This window comes from Chanodichthys erythropterus, chromosome 9 (assembly GCF_024489055.1).
Source record: "Chanodichthys erythropterus isolate Z2021 chromosome 9, ASM2448905v1, whole genome shotgun sequence".
NCBI lineage: Eukaryota > Metazoa > Chordata > Actinopteri > Cypriniformes > Xenocyprididae > Chanodichthys > Chanodichthys erythropterus.
The window spans coordinates 38103287-38123542 of record NC_090229.1 but is presented as its reverse complement, the minus strand read 5'-3'; the positions used below and the strand labels follow the sequence as shown (position 1 = coordinate 38123542).

At 38.4% G+C, this 20256-nt stretch overlaps 1 protein-coding gene and 1 long non-coding RNA gene across 2 annotated transcripts in view; one reads left to right on the top strand and one right to left on the bottom strand.

The window, feature by feature from the left end:
- Window positions 1-20256, top strand: part of plxnd1 (plexin D1) — an 83205-nt gene continuing 62949 nt past the window's right edge. The window contains exons 1-3 of the mRNA XM_067395533.1: window positions 1-1383; window positions 5389-5565; window positions 20091-20222. Coding sequence (XP_067251634.1) covers window positions 175-1383; window positions 5389-5565; window positions 20091-20222 — 1518 coding nt within the window. The 5' untranslated portion in view covers window positions 1-174. The remainder of the gene's footprint in view (window positions 1384-5388; window positions 5566-20090; window positions 20223-20256) is intronic.
- Window positions 8942-13543, bottom strand: LOC137026697 (uncharacterized). Its single transcript, XR_010895912.1, has 4 exons — window positions 13114-13543; window positions 12728-12820; window positions 12104-12191; window positions 8942-9429 (listed from the first exon to the last, which is right to left on the bottom strand). It is a non-coding gene; the product is annotated as an uncharacterized lncRNA (long non-coding RNA).

Sequence of the window (20256 nt, the reverse complement as noted above, 5' to 3'; positions counted from 1 at the left end):
GAGCGCCGGAGAGCTGCGAGAGTCTCTATTAAGGAAGCGGAGACTCTTCATCACGTCATTCGGTGTTCAGGCGTTCGGCAGGAAACGGTCTTTCCTCCCGGATAGCTGCGCTCTTTTCCGCTTGCTCAATGCGCCTCACCGTCCAGAACCCGCGGAAGCCAGCCAGAAGGAAAAATGCCTCCTTCTACAGCGGAAAGATCCTCTCTCGGGCTCTTAGCGGTGGTTTTCGCCGTGTTTTTAGCGGCTCTCCAAACGCGCGCGCTCAAGATTCAACAGGAGTTCGCGTCTCCCAACAGCACCAATAACTTCGTGGTGGACGCGGTGTCCCGACGCGTTTACCTGGCCGCGGTCAACAGCCTGTACCAGCTGAACGCGACGCTCGGACGGGAGGTGGAGATGCGCACGGGACCAGTGCGCGACAACCCGCTGTGCCACGCGCCGCAGCTGCCGCAGGCGACGTGCGAGCACGAGAAGACGCTCACCGACAACCACAACAAGCTCCTCGCGCTGGACCGCGAGCAGGGCGTGCTGCTGGCCTGCGGGTCCGTGTACCAGGGCTTCTGCGAGCTGCGCAACATGGACGACGTGTCCCGGGTGGCCGTCAAGTTCCCGCAGGACGGGGCCACCGTGTTCCCGAGCATGCTCAACATCGTCGCCAACCACGAGAACGCGAGCACCGTCGGGCTCGTGTTTCGGAGCCACGGCGGCGCGCCGCGGCTTCTGGTCGGAGCGACATACACGGGCATGGGGACCGAGTTCTTCCCCAAGAACCACAGCAAAGAGGACCTGCGCTTCGAGAACACGCCCGAGATCGCCATCCGCTCGCTCAACACCAAAGACCTCGGCCGGCTCTTCACCTACGACATCAACCCGTCCGAAGACAACGTGTTCAAAATCAAGCAAGAAGTCAAGCAGAAGAACAAGCTCAACTTCGTGCACGCGTTCGTGCTCAAGAACTACTCTTACATCGCCATCAACAACGACGCCAACACGGGTCTGAAGGAGAGCCAGCCCAACAGCATCCTGGCGCGCATCTGCCTGGACGGTTCCCGCAGGTCCGCGGAGAGCCGCAAACTCACCGAGTCCTACATCCAGATGGGAATTCAGTGCGGATCTAACGGGAACATCTACAACCGCCTGCTGTCCATCTATCCCGTGGAGGTCAGCGCGCAGAGCGCCGCGGCCCCGGAGCCCTATCTGTTCGGGGTGTTCGGCAGGGCGGGCGGGCAGTCGGCCGTGTGCGCGTTCCGCGTGGCGGATGTGGAGGAGATGATCCGCCAGGGCCGCCGCAACTGCTCGAACGGCCCCAACAGCGACGTGCAGGTGCTGGACAGCGTCATCCAGGGCTCCGGGGCCGAGTGCGAGGCCAAGGGGAACATCGTGGTAAGATTTTTCCCACACTATTAGTCGAAAAAGTTACAGTACAGTAAATGAAAAGCAATGCAATTGATTATTTCCAGGAGCTCGTTGCTTCTACCTTCACTTAAACTGCTAACAGTGATTGTAATTGAAATATTTACATTATTTGCTAACTGCATTCTTCTTTAAATTGTAATGTTGACATGCATTCTCTGTAAAGCTGCTTTGAAACGATATGTATCATGAAAAGCGCTATACAAATAAATGTGAATTTAATTGGAAAAAAAGGCGTTAAAGTTATGGAAATACGTTAGGGAGCCAATTATATACGAGAAAACGTGTGTATTCAGCGAATATGAGATATGGACAGCAGTTACAGCATATAAAATAAACTTTCCTTTCTCGTGCGTTTGACTTTAAATTTAATAACTTGTTGCTTTTTCAATATTGGGAGTCAGTTAAAAGTTTCCATAATGCATAATTGCTGCATTATTGGGGTTAAGTTATCGTGGTGAATGTGATCAAATGATAGTATTTTTGTGCTGGGAAAATCTCCTATCGTTTCTGTCATTAAACCACGTATTAAACACAGAGTGTGTACAATCATCGCGTTGAACTGAATGATTGTTTTGATTCCTAAACATTTATGAGGGTGTCGTAATAAACGCAAAAGTTTGAGTGTGAGGCTTTCATCAAAAATACTAAAACTATCATTCACCTTATTGAACATAAGTTTATGATCTGAACGATCAAACTGAGACTAAATAGAGTTTTTCACTGCTTTCTGAATGATTTTGTGATGTGTAGAGCAGAATGAAAAGCTTTGACTATTGTGGCTTGTCCTTTTGGTCATGTTCATTATAGAACTGAATGTCTCATAATATACAGTGAACTCAAACTTAGGCTAATCCATCTCAGATGTTAGTCACATATAAATCTGATGTGAATTTAAAGTGGAGCGTGAAGCAGATTCTGGAGCAGCTCATTTCTGAGAACATGCTGTTTTTATTAGGTGAACATGGCATTTTATAAAAAGCACATGGCAGCCTGGTGTTTATTCAGCGCAGGGGATTTGCTCTTTTACGTAACTCAGACTTTCCCATAAAGTCCAGGTTCACGCCCCCCTCCTGACGCGGGTTTCATCGCTCATGCCCAGTGACATCACATGATGCCCTGTGCCGCTGGTGAAGCTTGTGTTTGGTTTGGAGAGGCTGACGCTGATGTGTGGCGTATCTGATAGATTGCAGTCTCCTCGGAGCGCAGGAGGTCACGGCGCTGAGGGGGAGAAACCCGTGAGAAAAACTCGGCCGCTGAATTCTTTCTCTCCCCCGCTTCAGTTCCCGTCACCCTGCCGTGAACCTCTCTCTGCTCGCGCACAAACTCTACTGGAACCTCCAGCTTCAGACGCTCGATTAAACAATAGATTAATCAGTGTGTTACAGCAGGTTCAGGACACACGCATGTAACGCTGCATTATTCTTAGTCTAATCACTTGTGTTGTTAGTCGCTGCTGTTGCTCAGGATTGAACGACCCCTGAGCTTCACTAATCGGTTTTGGCGTGTCATTTGGCATCTCAAATCATCACCTTTACAATCTAAACCCACGGATTTCATTTTGCATGACAAAACGAACATGTATAAATTCATAAAGAGCCATATCTACACTGAAATAAATGATACTGTTACACCCAAATGTATTATTTTTCTCAAAATATATTTATGGTTTGGTCAAATATTTCTTACCTATGAGAGAAAAGTAAAGAGATTATTTATTATAAAGACTGTATTTTCTGTAAAATGTTACTAAATATTGTCTTTTTTTTGGCTATTTAGAACTTAATTTCATCATAAACAAAAGATACATTTGCTACAAAATGAAATTGAATTTCCACTTAAGATAAAACTAAAAACATGTTGTTAGTCAATGTTTAAAGTCTTATTGTTTATTGTGATGTTTTTTTAAAGGCACACTATGCAGGATTTTTAGATTAAAATATCCAAAAACCACTAGAACAGTGTTATATATTGTGTTGACTTGTGTACTTACATTATTTCCAAGAATGTTTAAATCCAGAGAAATAAGTCATTTTACCCAGGAGCATCACCTGTCAATTACATCATACCTGTGATATCCTCGATTTCCAGTTTTATTTTGTAGAAACCATTGAAATACCAAAGATGCTTTAATATATTGCATGTTTTATCAGACAGATAAGCAACTGTTTGGTTACATTTATAGACAGAATTATTAACTAATTATTGTTATATAGCTCATAGGCATGTGACGGTATCAAATTTTCATGTTGCGATCAATTGCTGAAGCTTTTATCACGGTTTACGGTATTATGACGATATTGACATAAGTTGCAAAAAAAGTGTTCTCATAGTATAACAGGTTTAAGAACTATTTTGAAATAACAAAAAGAACTCTGAATGTTTAAATACAATAATACAATACACAAAAATATATAATTATATTCAAACAGATTAAAGTGCAAAAGAATTAGGCTATAAAGAACAACATATAACACTTTACAATAATGTCTCATTATTTGAAGCATTAACTAAGATACAACTGAACTGAACAGAAATACATCTGATCATTGTTAGTTTTATCTCACATCTGATTTTAGTAATGTTATTAAACAGTAACTAAGAAATGAACATTAATTAAGAATAATTAATGTTTTATTAGTATTTTTCACTGTCAGTTTGGTAATAATGAATTAACATGTTAACTAATGAAGCCGTAAGTTTTACTGAACAATAAGAAATAATCAGAACATTTCTAATCATTAGGGCATGTTGTAGTCCTGATTAAAATATAAAATGTTTAAGTTTGAAAATAAATAGCCTATTAAGTCTGAAGTATTTGGTGCTGTGATGAACAACACTGAGATTACAAAAAAAAAAAAAGTGCTGTTTGAAGCATTTTAAAAACTTCACTAGAGCAGCTGCTTTGTTTACAGAGTTTCCGGGGTAACCGCTGCATTTCAGCTGTTCCATCAGCGCCCTCTGCTGTCAGAGAGTGAACGTGCACTTTCATTCAGCGCGTCTCCTTCACCGGTTCTGTCATGTGCTTCTCCTTGGGTTTGTTTACATCTGAGCGCGTGTCCCTTTGACGCAGAATACAGCGGTGTTGTGCATGTTATACGGTTGATGGGGAAAGTATTCTTAAATGCACTATAACAATTTTAATAACAATATCGTGCATATTCATTATCGTGATATATTGCATTACCGAATATCAGCACATGTCTAATAGCTCAACATGTTTAGTTTTATTGCTTAAATCCCATGACTGCATGTTGTACCATACCTTTAGAGAGCCGAGCGAATGCACAGAATAAAGTTATAACATCATTTTCAATATGATAAACAGTGCTGCTTTACCCCACAGACTTTTGACCGGAAGAAGCGGAAGCGGCAACTGTGGCATAATAAAAGTCCTGCTGCTCTCGAGACATGTGTCGCGCTCGTCTCTCATTATCACTCGCTCCGGCGGCCTCGTTCCGCTCCCACAGCTCTCGTCCTGCTCTGCTCCATACTGCAGTAACATTAATAATCTCATCCATGAACATGATTTCTGCCCGAGTCTCGATTATTTTCCACCGGCTGTGAGGTGAAGACAACATCTCCCATGATTCCCCGCTCAATCAAACTATGCCTTTGTTTTGAATGGGTGACCTCTAGTGGTGAAAAATTACATTTTGTGCCATCGTATTTTCTATGTACTAACAACAAAAAGTCAAAATACTATCAGAGCTGAATTGTTTTTTCTATGGGGAGTGTTATTTTCTTTGAGACAAACTGAACAAAACCTTGATTTATAAAACTGGCATGGTCTGTTTGACTTCTTTCAGTGTAGAGCTGATAATAATAATATCACAGAGACTCTTTTGGCTTCCTCCAGCATGAATAAACCGCTCCGAAGACCCTTAAATCCCACAGCGATTGCCAGGCAAACGCCTCCAACCGTGAGTTTTGCACAGGGGATTATCACTCACATCATGTTATTATTTGTTCCAGCTCCAGCAGGAGCAGCTGAATTGTGGGGCGGCTCACCTCCAGCACCCGCTGGCTCTGCGGAGGCCCCTGAGGGCCCGACCCATCTATGAGGCCCTGGGGCTCAGATCTATTGCTGTAGCCAACGTCCACAACCGCACCGTGCTGTTCCTGGGGACGAGCAAGGGCTGGCTACGCAAGGTGAGATGACACACAACAATAATACTGCGTTATATCACATATTTTGCAGAGTATAATATATTAGAAATGTGCAAAACAGATGCTTTATCTACAGTGGCTTACACTGCATTCATTTGATTCCCTGGGAACTGTTTGAGCTGCTGTTCAGGAATGCAATAAATAACACTGACGGTCTGTATTCAACCAGACTAAATATCTGTAATCTTTCTTTTTTCCTTTTTTGCACAAAATATCATCTTATAGGCAAAATCTGAGACAAAAGCAAACAATTGTCTGAAATCTGTTGTTGAAGGCGGTGAATTTGTGCTTTGATGCCGCAGTGCTTTAAATGCTTTTAATTTGTGATCATCTTTTCTTCCTTAATGTGATGTATATATGGAAACAGCTTCTCGAATGCGAACAGACGAGGGGCGGGGCTTGATTTTGTCTGTGAGGAATTGATTGGCTCGTCGTGAGTAGACAGGGCTTGAAAATGTAACTTTGTTGGAGGGAGATTGCAATGCTGACAGTCTAAAGTGCTGCAAATTCTTAATATGATCAAATATTAAAGCTAAGACAAATATAAAAACTTAACAAATGTGTTGACCTAATCAAATTTTGGTGCACGATTAGTTGACTAGTCTACCATCCATGATTTATACACCATATAAAGACATAATAGTTTCAGTATTTGATAATTGCACAGCTGTGATTGATTTCAGTGATGTTACAGCACATGGAAACACACACATTCAAATATTTGTTCATATTCTTTAAAAAGTGTTTGCCTTGTACACAAACTCCATTTAAAAGCATTCCTGTCTGATCGGGTGGTCTGTCTTCTTTTGTCTGTGTGTTTGTTGTGCTTCTTTACACAGACGGTCAGCTGTAAAGCTCTGCTATCATGAGTCTCTTTCCCACTGCAGAAACTCATGCTCTTTCCAGGATCTGTTTAAGGGAACTAGTCAGTTTTTTGTCATTTGTCTCACATGAGGAACTGTAGTCACTTCCGGGGTGTAGTTTAGTGTTCTCCTACACTCTTAAAGCTTCGTTATCTGCATCTGTGGTCCATGAAGATCCTTTAAAATCCATGGAATCTTTCCATTCCAAAAAAAGGTTCTTTACAGTAGATGACGGTTCTTTAGATTATTAAAATGTTCTTCACACTTGTAAGAATTGTTCCTGAAAGGTTCTTTGGGGGAACAAAAAAATGGCATCGCTGGTTTTAGACGAGTTTTTTTATTATTGTGTAAAAAATATGTTATATTAATGTGGTTGTTCCATAGCATATGTCAAATGGCATGATATTATGAAATTTTAGACAGTATATAAGCATAGGTAACCATGTTTGATTTGTTGATTAACAGAAAGTGTCTGTTCCAAAATCTACCACCAGTCAATGGATAGTGCACATTTTCTGTCTTCAGATGTGTTTTTGTGAATTCATCGGTTTTGTATGCATCTTATTTGTCACCATTAAGTTGTATATTGCCTAGGGATGCACAATATATCTGCAACCATTAGGCCTGTCACAATAATCAATATATCGACTTATCGCGCAATATATGAAGAGTTTGGTTCCAAAACGCAAATTTTGATTAATTTGAGTAAAAAGGTGCTTTCTTTACCAAGAAAGACGAAAACCACTATTTTCTGTTTCAAACTTTCACGTAGCATCTTTTGGTTAAAAAAACGTAAAAAAATCAAATCTACATTTTGATTTTAAAAAGGTTATTATGAAAACGTATTGCACAAAAAACTCAAAATGCAATAAATCCATGACACTTTTTTTTCAAAATGCAATTAATCCATCAATATAAAAGTTATTTTTCAAATTGAAAATACACAACAAAGTAAGTTGATTCACATATATGACAGAGTCTAAACTTTGCCAATATTTATCTTATATACTGGCATTTTACTAAAAATACATTCAGCCATCGCTGAAATGTATTTATCGAGTCATCTTGTTAATGTTATAAATTATTTGAATTATAAATTATTAAAATACTGATTTTGGCGGAAACTCAGTTTTTTTTTTAAATGGCGTTTATCGCGTTTTGGAACCAAACTCTCTCTTCATGACCTCAATAATTTTTGGTGACGCAATAAATCACCCATAAATCACCAACATTTGGCCGATCATTCTGTCATCTGCAGTTCCTACACAGAGCAGTCATCGACAGGTGAAAAAAGGCATTATTTGAGGCGTTATAGTGTTTTAATGTCATCGTTATCAGCCCAGTAAGAAAATTTGGCCGATAGACACTTCAGATGCGCACTGTTCACTATGATGGTTTTGAATTGCTTGAAATATAATTGAAATCACTTCAGAAAGGAAAATAGAGTGCAATATACAGCCCAACTCTGTCATATAAGCTACATAAAATTATAATGAGAATATTATAATTGTGTGTTTGGGACATGGCTTTTGTTTTGTAATCAGGCTAATATAAAAAGTTGGATTTAGATTTATCGGCCAATATATCGGTTATTGTTTTGGCCAAAATGTTCATATTGGTGCATCCCTAATATTGCCATTATATATCGGCCATGACCACCTGCTCTTTAGTTTTGGCCATTTAAAACCACCCATAAACCAAAAGTATTTTCAATCCTCTATCACTAAACCTTTCTACATTTTTCAAGTGCCCATATTATGCTTTATTCAATTTCATGTGGTGTGTAATAAAGCTGTTTGTGAATGTAAAAGGTCTGCAAAGTGCAGATAAATGGACTTATTGTCTCCTAAAAGAAAGAATCGATTCTGAACTGCCTGAAACGAGTCGTCAGTAATTCAGTAGGTTTGTAACTAATTTGCATAATGTCAGTCTATGGTCTTGATTGGCTGAACAGCGTCTCTTTGCCCCGCCCTCAATCACTGTACACTGTAAAAAAAATTTTGTTGACTTAACTCATTATTTTTTGTTATCTTTTTGCATGGGTTTTTTTGAGTTAAACTAACTTATTTGGAAAAGTGTACCTGACAAATTTGGAAAGGTTTACCTGACAAGTTATAAAGTACAATGAACTGATTTAATTTAGTTAATTAAACTTCAAACTTAAGTTCAGCCAACTAAAGTTAAAGTTATCTAAACTACATCCAATAAGTTCAGCCAAGTAAAGTTAAGTTATCTAAACTACATCCAATAAGTTCAGCCAAGTAAAGTTAAGTTATCTAAACTACATCCAATAAGTTCAGCCAACTAAAGTGGTGTTTTGAAACTTTAAAACCTGCAGCAGAACCAAATAATGAATTACTACTTGAACATTAATTTGTAAGCTACATTTGATTTAAACAAAAATGTATGGCAAATTAACGATCACTAATACAATTTTCAGTACAAAGTTTATTGCAATTAACTCATACAATATAGAAACATCCTGTTCACAACATTCCTTTCAAAAAGAAACTCTGAAAAGCATTAACACATTAAAAGACGTACGAATTGGTTTCATACCACCTTAATCTCAACTAAGCTGATGCTTTAACAAATTCATCAATTAAATTGAACATTACTCTTGAAAAAAAAAAAAAAGGTAATAGCAATGGTTGCAGGCACTTCACCGCATTAGTTTGTTTTTCAGTCCATGAACTTGAGCGGAGCAGCTTTCCCCATCAATGTTCATGAAGATCCGCTGGATCACCTCAAAGGTGTATCGCAGCTCTTTGGGATAGCTAATGTTTAAAGCGTAAAGCAGTCCAAACAATGTGACAAAGGCATTTGGAATGTCTTGGAGATCCACAATGACAATCTCCCCCTCCAGTATCACAGCCATATTCACGACGTTACCTGGGAAGGCACAATCTTGTCTGGTGTCCTCGCTCACTGACAAGATGCCCACCTTAACACTCTGAACAACATCGACCTCATTGTCAGTTGGCTGAAAAAAAAGAGAGAGATTAAAGATTTAGCAGTAGACTAGAACTTTCATTACCACATTAAACATACATTTTACGCCAGTTTACATTTTGATCGTGTATTTTTTTTACTGTCTATGCCAATAAAATGTTTGTCTATGCAAATCAAATTTTTCTAGAATGATTTTCCAAATAGAGCTATTCAAGTAATCTGATGAATATTCTTCTACTTTTTATCAAATAAAAATCACAGAAAAATGTCAAAAGGAGGTGTGCACTATGCACAATCAGCTGTGTTTTAAAATTCAGAATAAGGGTACGTTTACATGACAATGATGTACTAAAAACAGACAACAACATTAGCCGCGTTTCCACTGTCGGGCTTAAAGCGGGCGTGCTAGTGCATGCCAGGGCCAGTCGCATTTCCACTGTCACTTCTGGGGCTTGATCATGCCTCGCCGGGGCTTTCTCGGGGCCAACGGCCAGGGTTTTTTGGCCCGACGAAAAAGCGGGCCAGCTGGGGCTAGAGGAGTGGTTATGATCAAAGGCTGAGTTTCTCCGCGTCTGCAGAGCGTCAGCGCCGTTCATTTCAGAAAGATAACAGCTATAACGTTGTGTACATCAACATTAAAAACTTTTAAAAATAAGCTGAGCTCAAAACTCACTTTCAGTCAGCAGCGAGTGTTTGAAATAACGCGATCCGATGTGGATTATAATCACCATAAAAGGCAGAAATATTTATAAGCAATGTAAAAGATATGCACGCTAAACATTAACGTTACCATAATAAACATGGTAAATGTGACCATTTGAAGAAATCAGACATCAGCTTCTTATTCTCTTTCACAATTGTGTATTTATTTAGTAACATATTTTATCTCGAGAGTTTAGCTCCGCGTAGCATGTCATCAAAATATAATAATGATTTTTGTTCGGGAGCTTTTATAAAAATAGATAGCGTCTGCACTGTGGATCATTTCAGAAAGCTAACAGCTATAACACCAGCATTAAAAACTTTTTTTAATAAGTTGAACTCAACTCACTTTCAGTCAGAAGCATGTGTTTGAAATAATTTGATCCGATGTGAATTATAATCACTAAACAAGGCAGAAATATTTATAAGCGATGCGAAAGACTGTGCACGCTAGACATTAACATTACCATAGTAAACATGGTAAATGCAACCACTTGAAGAAATCAGACATCAGCTTCTTATTCGCATCACAATTGTGTATTTCTTTACTTATATTATCTGTCATAAGTCTCGTCTCGAGAGTTTAGCTCCACGTATGTTTTTGTTCGGGAGCTTTTATAAAAATAGAGTTATCCTTCATTCTAAATGTGACGTATATAGGCTACTGTGGCTACAAATAAACAGTAACAGTCTCGACTGAATAAGCAGGCTATTTTTATAAGTGTTTAAAATAAATAAATAAAATAGAAATACATTTATTTCTGTGTGATTAATTTTGAGTCCTGATAAATTGATTCATTATGATCAATGTATCATTTATTCTATAGTAAAACATTGATGCTTTTGAATTTGAATATGTAACAAAGCATGCACACATAAGGCCGCTGTTATCGTGTTCGTTTTGTGAGCGCACTAGTTCCAGTGACTTATTTCTTAGTTTTGTAATAACTTCTCTTTGTTGGTGAAACGATGGGGTTGCATGACGTTGTTCCTGAGAGGCGTGTAAAGGGCGGGTTTTAGTGACGAGCAGCGGAGCTTCAGGCCTGACTGGAAACGCTGCACTATTCTGGCCTCGTGCTACAGGCCCGAGGCTATTAGCCCCGCCCCGCCCATTTTAAGCCCTGGCTCGCACTGGCCCGACAGTGGAAAAGCGGCTATTGTCAAAATGATCCTTGTTCACACGGATCTGCGAAAACGTCAGTAGTTGGCGATGTCACTTCATCAAAAAACACCTACACATACGCGCATTATGTTACCGTTTTCAGATTCATGTTTTTGTTGTTTACATGAAGAAGGTAACGGTATCATTTTCGAAACCTTGTGCTTTGAAACTTCGTGTTCAGTGCTCACTTCAGTTTTCGTGTAAACAGCCCCTAAGTTTTAGAATAGAAGTTATTGATAAAGGATTATTTGTTTGTGAAAATGTTAGCATGCAGATTTCATATGCAAATTCATTTGTACACATACTTGTTGAATGAGATCCAGTTTGCTTGGTACTATTTTATCTTCATTTACAGCGAAATGATTTGATTCAATAGTAATTTTTGCAAATTCAGAAAAATTCAACACAATACACAAATAAAACTGATGATTCACAATTAATGATTCGATTCTGCATTTTGCGTTTTTAATATTGTGAAATGAGTTTGGATGTACTGATCAGTCACATGAAAAATAGTAAAACCAACATGAAAAATAATCGTGATATTCCTGAAAATAATCGTGCTGTGATATTTTTGCTATATCACGCGACCACCTCTACTTGAAAGATAAAATATGATATAGCAATACAATACATTTTAAAAGGCATAATTAAGCATAACATAACTGAAGGAAAGCCAAATAATGATTCATATTCTTATGGTTTCAATGAAAATACAGGTATCTATAATCGGTATCACCAAAATATAAAAAGTACCAAATAAAAGCATCACTATCATACTAAAGTGATATTGGTGCATCCTTATTCCAGTGTTAATGGAAAAAAGTACTAAAATGTTTACCTCAAACTTTGAAGATGTTTTCTGGTTTCTCCCTCATGTAGTATGGAAGGCCCAAAATAACTGCTCCCCTCTTCTTCTGGTTACAACTCTGCCAAAAAAAATTTGTTCACTTGACGGACGTGTTTTGTTTGTATGTACAGTACAGGTCAAAAGTTTGGAAACATTACTATTTTTAATGTTTTTGAAAGAAGTCTCTTCTGCTCATCAAGCCTGCATTTATTTGATCAAAAATACAGAAAAAAACAGTAATATTGTGAAATATTATTACAACTTAAAATAAGTTTTCTATTTGAATATACTTTAAAATATAATTTATTCCTGTGATGCAAAGCTGAATTTTCGGCATCATTATTCCAGTCTTCAGTGTCACATGTAACATCCAGTCTATCACATGATCATTTAGAAATCATTCTAATATTCTGATTTATTATGAGTGTTGGAAACAGTTCTGCTGTCTAATATATTTGATGAATAAAAGGTTAAAAAGAGCCAAAGGTGTTTGGCTGGAGGTCATGGTGGAAATGACCCTAGGTTGAATTTAGTCCAAACCATCCCTTTAAGTTACCCGCATCACAAATTGATAGTTAATTTAAAGAATTTCCAAAGATTGCTGTGAAAACTGACCTGTATCTGGTGCTCTGCAACTGAGATGAAGTGAAGTGACTGAGGTAAAAAAAATTTGGTTGGCGAACAAGCTTTTAGTCAACTTGACAGAACCTGTGAGTCAACATGAGAAAGTACAATGAGCTCATCTTCTATGTGCAGAAATACACTCAATAATCGTACATTCGTGACAACATCGCGTGTAATTCTCCTATTATTAAGATTTCTTAAAACAAGAACAAAAGCGCGACGAAATGGCCCAAGGCCGCACAGAATCCAAACTCTGAATAGTAATAATGAAAAAACGTAACATTTCAAACCACTGACATATTAATTGTCATTTCTATCACCCATCGATTCAATTTGACAGTTACTTTCTTAATTCAAAGACTGTGATGAAAACTTACCTATATCTGGCGCTCTGCATCTGATGAAGTGACTGAGGTAAAAATCCGGTTTGGTCCAGTTGGAGAACGAGCAGCATTTAATCAACTTTTGAACCTGTGAGTCAACACGAAGAAGTACGTTACAATGAGCGAATCTTCTATTTGCAAAACACTCTGACTCGAAATGGATAATATAATTCTGAAAATCTGCTTTTAATAATGGTCATTTGCACTTATGAATTTAATGTATGATTTCAGAAATGACGGATTTGTGGACAATATTTACACTGCGACTATAACAAACATTTAATTGCTTTACAAATCCTATATTATTCGATAACACAATACTATAAAACGCTTATTACGAAATAAAAACTTGCAGCAATCCACGTTAACAATATAAAATGTCACACTTACTCTGTATCACTCAGTTTCTTCTGAAGACACGTGTTGTCCAACATGGAAAATCATCCGGTTTCCGCTGGCTTCTCTCGAAAATTCTCAAAGGAAAAAAAAATGATGCAGCGAATCATCTTGAGCGGTTCATTGTTCATGAATCGCTCAATTCCGCCCATGATGAATTGGAATCTGACCATGAATAAAAACTGAAGCAGCTTGACAAATTTTTGGTGTAATTTAATTAATCTGTGCTCATAATTGTAAACAACTATTTTTAATGTACACACTAAAATAAAATACACTGTAATTAATTTATATATACCACAGTAGTGATAACTAAAAGACAACCATTGACACTGGCTTGAGAAAACCTGAGCAGAAAGTTTGAAATATATTTAATGTCGTTAAGTTTGAAGATGTATGTTTACAGTGGTTTTAAAAGCTTGAAGTTCAGGGTTTAAGACAATGCAATCTACAAGACAGCGAGATAGATAGATAAATTAAGTTTAGTTTACACAGTAAATTGTTTAGTTTACTGCTATGAAAGCATTATAATTGAAGTAAAACCTGCAGAAAATGTTGTGCAGTTGTTTCAACTTACATTTATAAATTAAAATAACAATTATACTTGTTAATTCAACAGAAAGTCTATTGCAGTTGTTTAAACATACATTTTTGAGTTAAAATAACCATTTTACTTGTTCATTCAACTTTCAGTCTAGTTGAGGACAAGAAAACTTAAAATTTCTTGTTGTCTGGACAATCTAGTTATCTCTACACAAAAAAACAAGTTGAAATAACTAAATTGTGGAAATATTTTTTACAGTGTAGTTGTATCTGAGATTGGAAGAGTTTGGTTTGTGTTGTTCATGTTGAGAAGACGCTGTTTTCTGCTGCCAAAGCAAATCCACTTTGATGAGATTGATGATGAGATTGATCACTGTGAATCAAGTGCTGAGGTTATGATAATGAGCGTTTGGTTTCTGACCAATCACAACAGACTGGAGCATCTGACCAATCAGAGCAGAGCAGGCTATCAGAAAGGTGGGGTTTAGAGAGACTGAATCCTTGATCGAACCGTTTCAGACACTGAGAGAAAAGAGCTGATGCTGCAGTGATATTATGAGAAAATTAAAGTGTTATTTGAACTTGGATGCATGTAAACCTATTTTAGGAGACTCCATTAGGAGTCAACAAACAACACTAGGAATCCATATAGCATAATGGCACATTAAAACATAATTAAAACATTTATGAAGCCGGGACTGTGAATTCAGGTTTTCACATTCGCTTCTCATAAATGTACGCAAAACTCGAGCCACACACCTACTCACACTAACCTGAAGCGACGATTATTCATGTGTCGCTGCCTTAGAAAACATCTGCGAGCTGCAAAACCTCCGAACAAAAGAGCCGTAATTAGGGCCAGATTCCAGGGAGGTGTGTCACAGTTACTCAGATTCACATTTAGTAAGTTATTTGAAGTCTGGAGACGATGGAGGGCTGGTCTGCGGCCTGCAGTCGGTGAGCTCTTTGTGAGCAGTGCTATTATTGAGTGTTTCATTCACACAGATAAGGAATATCTAGCTGCAGGGAGTCTGCTGTAAAGAGTCAGAAAAGGCTTTTTGTTTCGCTGCCAAGACACAGGGACGACGTCTGCTCAGATGTAATGGCTTGTTTCGGAGTCTCTGCTCATACGTGTGTTTGAGAGAGAGCGTAATCTCAGATAGCTAGATTGAATCTATGTTTCAAAAAGTAGCCAGGATACAGTCATATCATGGTACTTTTGATAATATGTTTTCTGGTAGTCTTTTCTGTTTCTCAGTTTGTCGATTGTTGTCATATTTCTGTTATGTAAGGTGTCTTGCACTCTGACCAAAAGCTTTACCACTATCCTGTCATAGACTCCCTGTAATTAATGCATCATTTATTAAGCCTTAATCTGCTGACGGCGGTGGGTGTATGAGTGCGAGTGTTTGAAGTGCTCCTGTTCTACATTTTATTTACATTCCAGCAAGTTCACTTAATATATGAGTCAGGGTTTCAAAGCATTAAAAACGTTTTTCATGATCAGGTTTACAACATGAGATCCACCAATAGCAAACCACAACCATCCAATCAATTCCCCACAGACAAAATCAAGCCCTGCCCTGCATTTGTTCTTGTTTGAGAAGCGTTTCACTCAACGTACGGCATAATAGGGAAGAAAGGGCATCTAGCTCAACTTCCCTTGCATGCCAGGAGCTACTGTACCTTTAAGACTGCTGTATGTAAATGAGCACCGCTGACCTCCACATAATGCTGTGTTTCATCATGATGGGTCAGCTTCAGTGAAGAGGTGTTGATGAGGGGGCGGGGATATGTTAATGAGCTTGTGACGTCACACTTATGATGAATATTTCTTTTTGCAGTTCAGATTCAGTATTCACTGTGTGTGTGTGTGTGTGTGTGTCCTGTGGTGGTTTCATGATGCCGCTGATGGTCTCAGGAGTGTGTGTAATGTGATTTGTGTGGTGAGATAAGCTTATTTGAGGATCTGTGTTAGTAGAGGCTAATTCAATTAGAGCTCAACCTCTGCTTATCTGTCTGTACATCTGCTCACATATACAACACTAACACTCACATTCATGCTTGCAGGCATCTGCACTGTACAGAATAAAGTAAGCTTTGCTTTAGGACACACACACACACAGAGATACACTCCTCTGTTGATACTGATGTCACTCTTTCATGTGCACGCACTCCATGAACTCCGGATCAAAGCCTGAGTTGATGAAGTTGATGATTGGCATCATGGTGCACTCTAAAAAATGCTGGGTTAAAAACAACCCAAGTTGGGTTGAAAATGGACAAACCCAGCAATTGGGTTGTTGGGTTGTTTGCCCAACCTGCTGGGTAGTTTTATTTAACCCAACTATTGTTTGAAAATGACTATATGGCTGACTTAAAATGAATCTAAAATGAAATTAAAATGTTAATTTATTAAACATATTAATAAATATTAATTTTCAAGATATTTTGTGTTCAACTAGAATCATGGTACGGGCCCCAGAGGCTTTCGCTTGATGCCACAGACCTATATATGTTTTCTACCCACCATTAGTGTACTGTAAGATGTATAAACCTGAAGAGAGATAACAAAGTAACTGTCAGTAATCACATGATTACAGACCAGTCTTTTTTTAAAAAAAACAAAAAACAGAATTAAATGGTATGTATATGTTATAACAATTTGTTTTTATTTATTTATTTGCATGACTTTTTAAAGGGTACATATCATGAAAATCTGACTTTTTCCGTGTTTAAGTGCTGTAATCGGGTACCTGGTGCATAGGCGCCGATTTATATTTCTGCCGGTGGGTGCCCAGTAAGCACACCCCCCCCCCCTCTTTTTTTTATTTTTAAAGATGTTTTAGTTTCATTCTTACAGCTACATTACAATATAAGTATCGTACTACTATTATAGACAAATCCAACATACAGATACAATGTGTTCGTGCTGCCCATTGGTCTCGTGGTAAACTTTTCGTTAATAGAGGCAGAAATTCACCCGTGCTTTAATTATCAGCGGTTCGAATTCGCCCTGACATAGTTTTTGTTTCTCATTAACATCAAATACGTTTATGATTGTATATCAATACCAGGGAACGTCAACTGGATGTCTCATTTGAATTGACCCAAAGCAAGCACATTCCTTTCATGAGTGTTGTCGTGCTCTCGCTGAAATCTGATGATCAGAGAGTGACGTTACCTAAAGGTAGCCTACACTGTGTTATTTCGTCAGTCAGTCATGAAAGTCAGGTGTTTAAAAGCTTCAGTGAACTTTAAATCCAGGAAAGGAGACCATTTTAGGGACAGGACAGTTTTGAGTTCTGATTCTGAATCTGAGCGAGCGCGAGAGTGATGGAATCCGAGTTGAGATTTGTGCTCGCTCAACACTGGACGCGCTCTCGACTTTTGCCTTTAAAATAACGTCATTGAAACGGACTTAAATAAACTATATATAAGGATCGTTTCTGATCACAATCTGCATTGTAAAAAGCGCTATATAAATAAAGGTGACTTGACTTGATAGCTGCAAACGATTTTTTTTCCTTGTTAAAATCCATGGATAATATCTCGTAATTTTCCGTGGGTGCTCCAGCCCCCGCGCACCCATGGGATCGGCGCCTATGCCCTGGTGCATCTACCAACCCAGAAAACATGAAAAAGGACGACCCAGTAACTTTCTCTGCAAGCATGTGAAAAAACGAGCCGCTCAGATTTCCCTCCCCTTGTGACATAGAAAGGGGATCTTATTATAATATTACCACCAATTAAACTGCACATTTCCAACCTCGGTGCGGCCATTTTGTTTTCACAAGTGACAACGCCGTGGCAAAAGTTGGATCAAAGCATGTTAACTGTTCTGTCGATGGCTGCACAGACAAACACTGAACACTATTCAGAGTCTCGTTAGCTTGAATAGCTTGAAGTTGACCCTGGCAAGATCGATTGCTAAAAAAGGAGCGTTTCTGTCCGAGCATTTGACAGCAATCATAAACGTTAGGCTAGTGTGTATGGATCTGTTTGACAAACAGGTACGCTATGTATAGTGGCCGTCCATATGGGATTAAGATGAACATGACGCACATGCTAGTGGATGAGTTGAATCAACTCCACAGCAACTACATCAATTTATCCACTAACCATTCAGAAACGTCTAAAAGTTGTAACTTCTTCCTGAGTCTCTCCATCAGTGTCGACTCCGGTTTGAACAATGTAAGGCTGAACACTTTCCTCATTTTGGCTGCGTGAGATTCTCCAGCTTTGTTGTTGTTGAGCTGTTAAAGCTCCGCCCTCTTCTGGAAAGCGGCAGCTCATTTGCATTTAAAGGGACACACACAAAAACGGCGTGTTTTTGCGCAAACCCAAATAGAGGCAAATTTGACAAGATATAATAAATGATCTGTGGGGGATTTTGAGCTGAAACTTCACAGACACATTCTGGAGACACCAGAGACTGATATTACATTTTGTGAAAAGGGCATAATAGGTCCACTTTAAAATTTCTCTCTGAACTTTTCCCTGGAGCCCGCTTGAAAGCCTCAGTGAGTTGATGCATCTATACAGCAGATTTACTCACAAACACACTCTTTTCTCACTGCTGTGTGTATGTGCGCTCCTCTGATAACTGTGTCTTTGTATCTGGCATAGCATAATTCAAATGTGTGGAATTTGTCTCATAGTGTGTGTGTGTGCGTGTGTGTGTGTGTGTGTGTGTGTGTGTGTCTGAACTGCTGAAACTTGTCTACGTTTGCAATTAGCACTTTGTCTCTGAAGGTTGATTTTGGCATGTCAGATTTGAGATGACGAATGTTTCACACCCACCGAATGTCTTCATGCTTTTTTTCTCAACATTCAGAGGATGATAATTATGGTGCATTATGATATCATATCATTATCATGCTCTTCCTCTCATCTTCCACCGTTTTATTTAAACTAGGTGCCGTCGAGAAGCATTCAGAGAAAATAGCCTGGTTTTAAATAGAAAAGGGAACACAAGATGACTGCATAGTGTACAGTACAGTATGAAATCATGATAACCCTTACGAAGAAGTTTATGCAAGTGTGTTATTAGTAAACTTCTTTTAAACTAAAAATAAATAAGTATACATTCAGTCTACTTTTTATGTAAATATAGGCTACTTAAATTGCACTTGTAAAATATATTTGACAGAAAAGTCTAAGTGTATTTGGACTATACATGGACTATACAATCTTTGATCGAGATATACGTAAAACTAATTAATTATTCTAAGTACACTTGGCTTGTATACGGTAGGGGGCGCTATTACGCTTCTTCTAGTACAGAATCTCCAGATCAAAACACAGGTGAAGAAGCAGAAACAAGTGATAGAAGATTGCTTACGCAAATGTAAAATAATGCAATCATCGAACATTAAACATCATAAAAATCAAAACTGTCTAACGCTACTGAATGAAATGATGAACCCTTGAAGAGGAAATCTAGACATGTTGTAGTCTTTGACAAAAATGCAATGTTTCTTAGATTTTTGTTTACAATGTAATACAACTTACCCACATTCAAGTGTTGATAAAAAGGATGCATGAAGCAAAAATAAAATGTTTTAAAAATGGAAAGAGCTAAAGAACAGTTAAAGGTATAATTCAAGTATAAAAATTAATACCTAAATAGGAACATACTTAGTACATTACAATATAGTACATCACGTAAGTATACTTCATAAAATGAACTTGATGTATACTTCTTTTTCGAAAGGGAAACTGTCCATTGTTGTGCTTAGATTTACATGTAATCATTAACAGACGATCATGTGAGGAGAATAACCTCATCATTCGAGGGTGCTGTCCAGTTATCATCTTGGAAACAAAGCTACTTTTTTTATTTAATCACTTTTAATCCAATTAGTCTAATGTTGTAGTGCAGTTGGCAGTCCAAATGAGTCAAGAAAAAGATTAAACCCATTGGAAATGGAGTGTGATGTTGCATTGTGGGATACAGTATCTCCTGAAGTGTGTTCTGATTGTACGGTTCACTGAGGTGTGTGTGTTAAACGCTTGTGTTTCTTCATCAGCTGTCTCTGCTGGCGAACCTGTCTGTGGCCAAACTGTGGTCACTGAAACTCCATGCTAACGAACCGGTTCACCACATCATGACCTTCGACCCCAGCGACAACAACTACCTGTATCTCATGACCACACACCATGTGAGTACAAATCAAACTTCAACATCAAAAAATA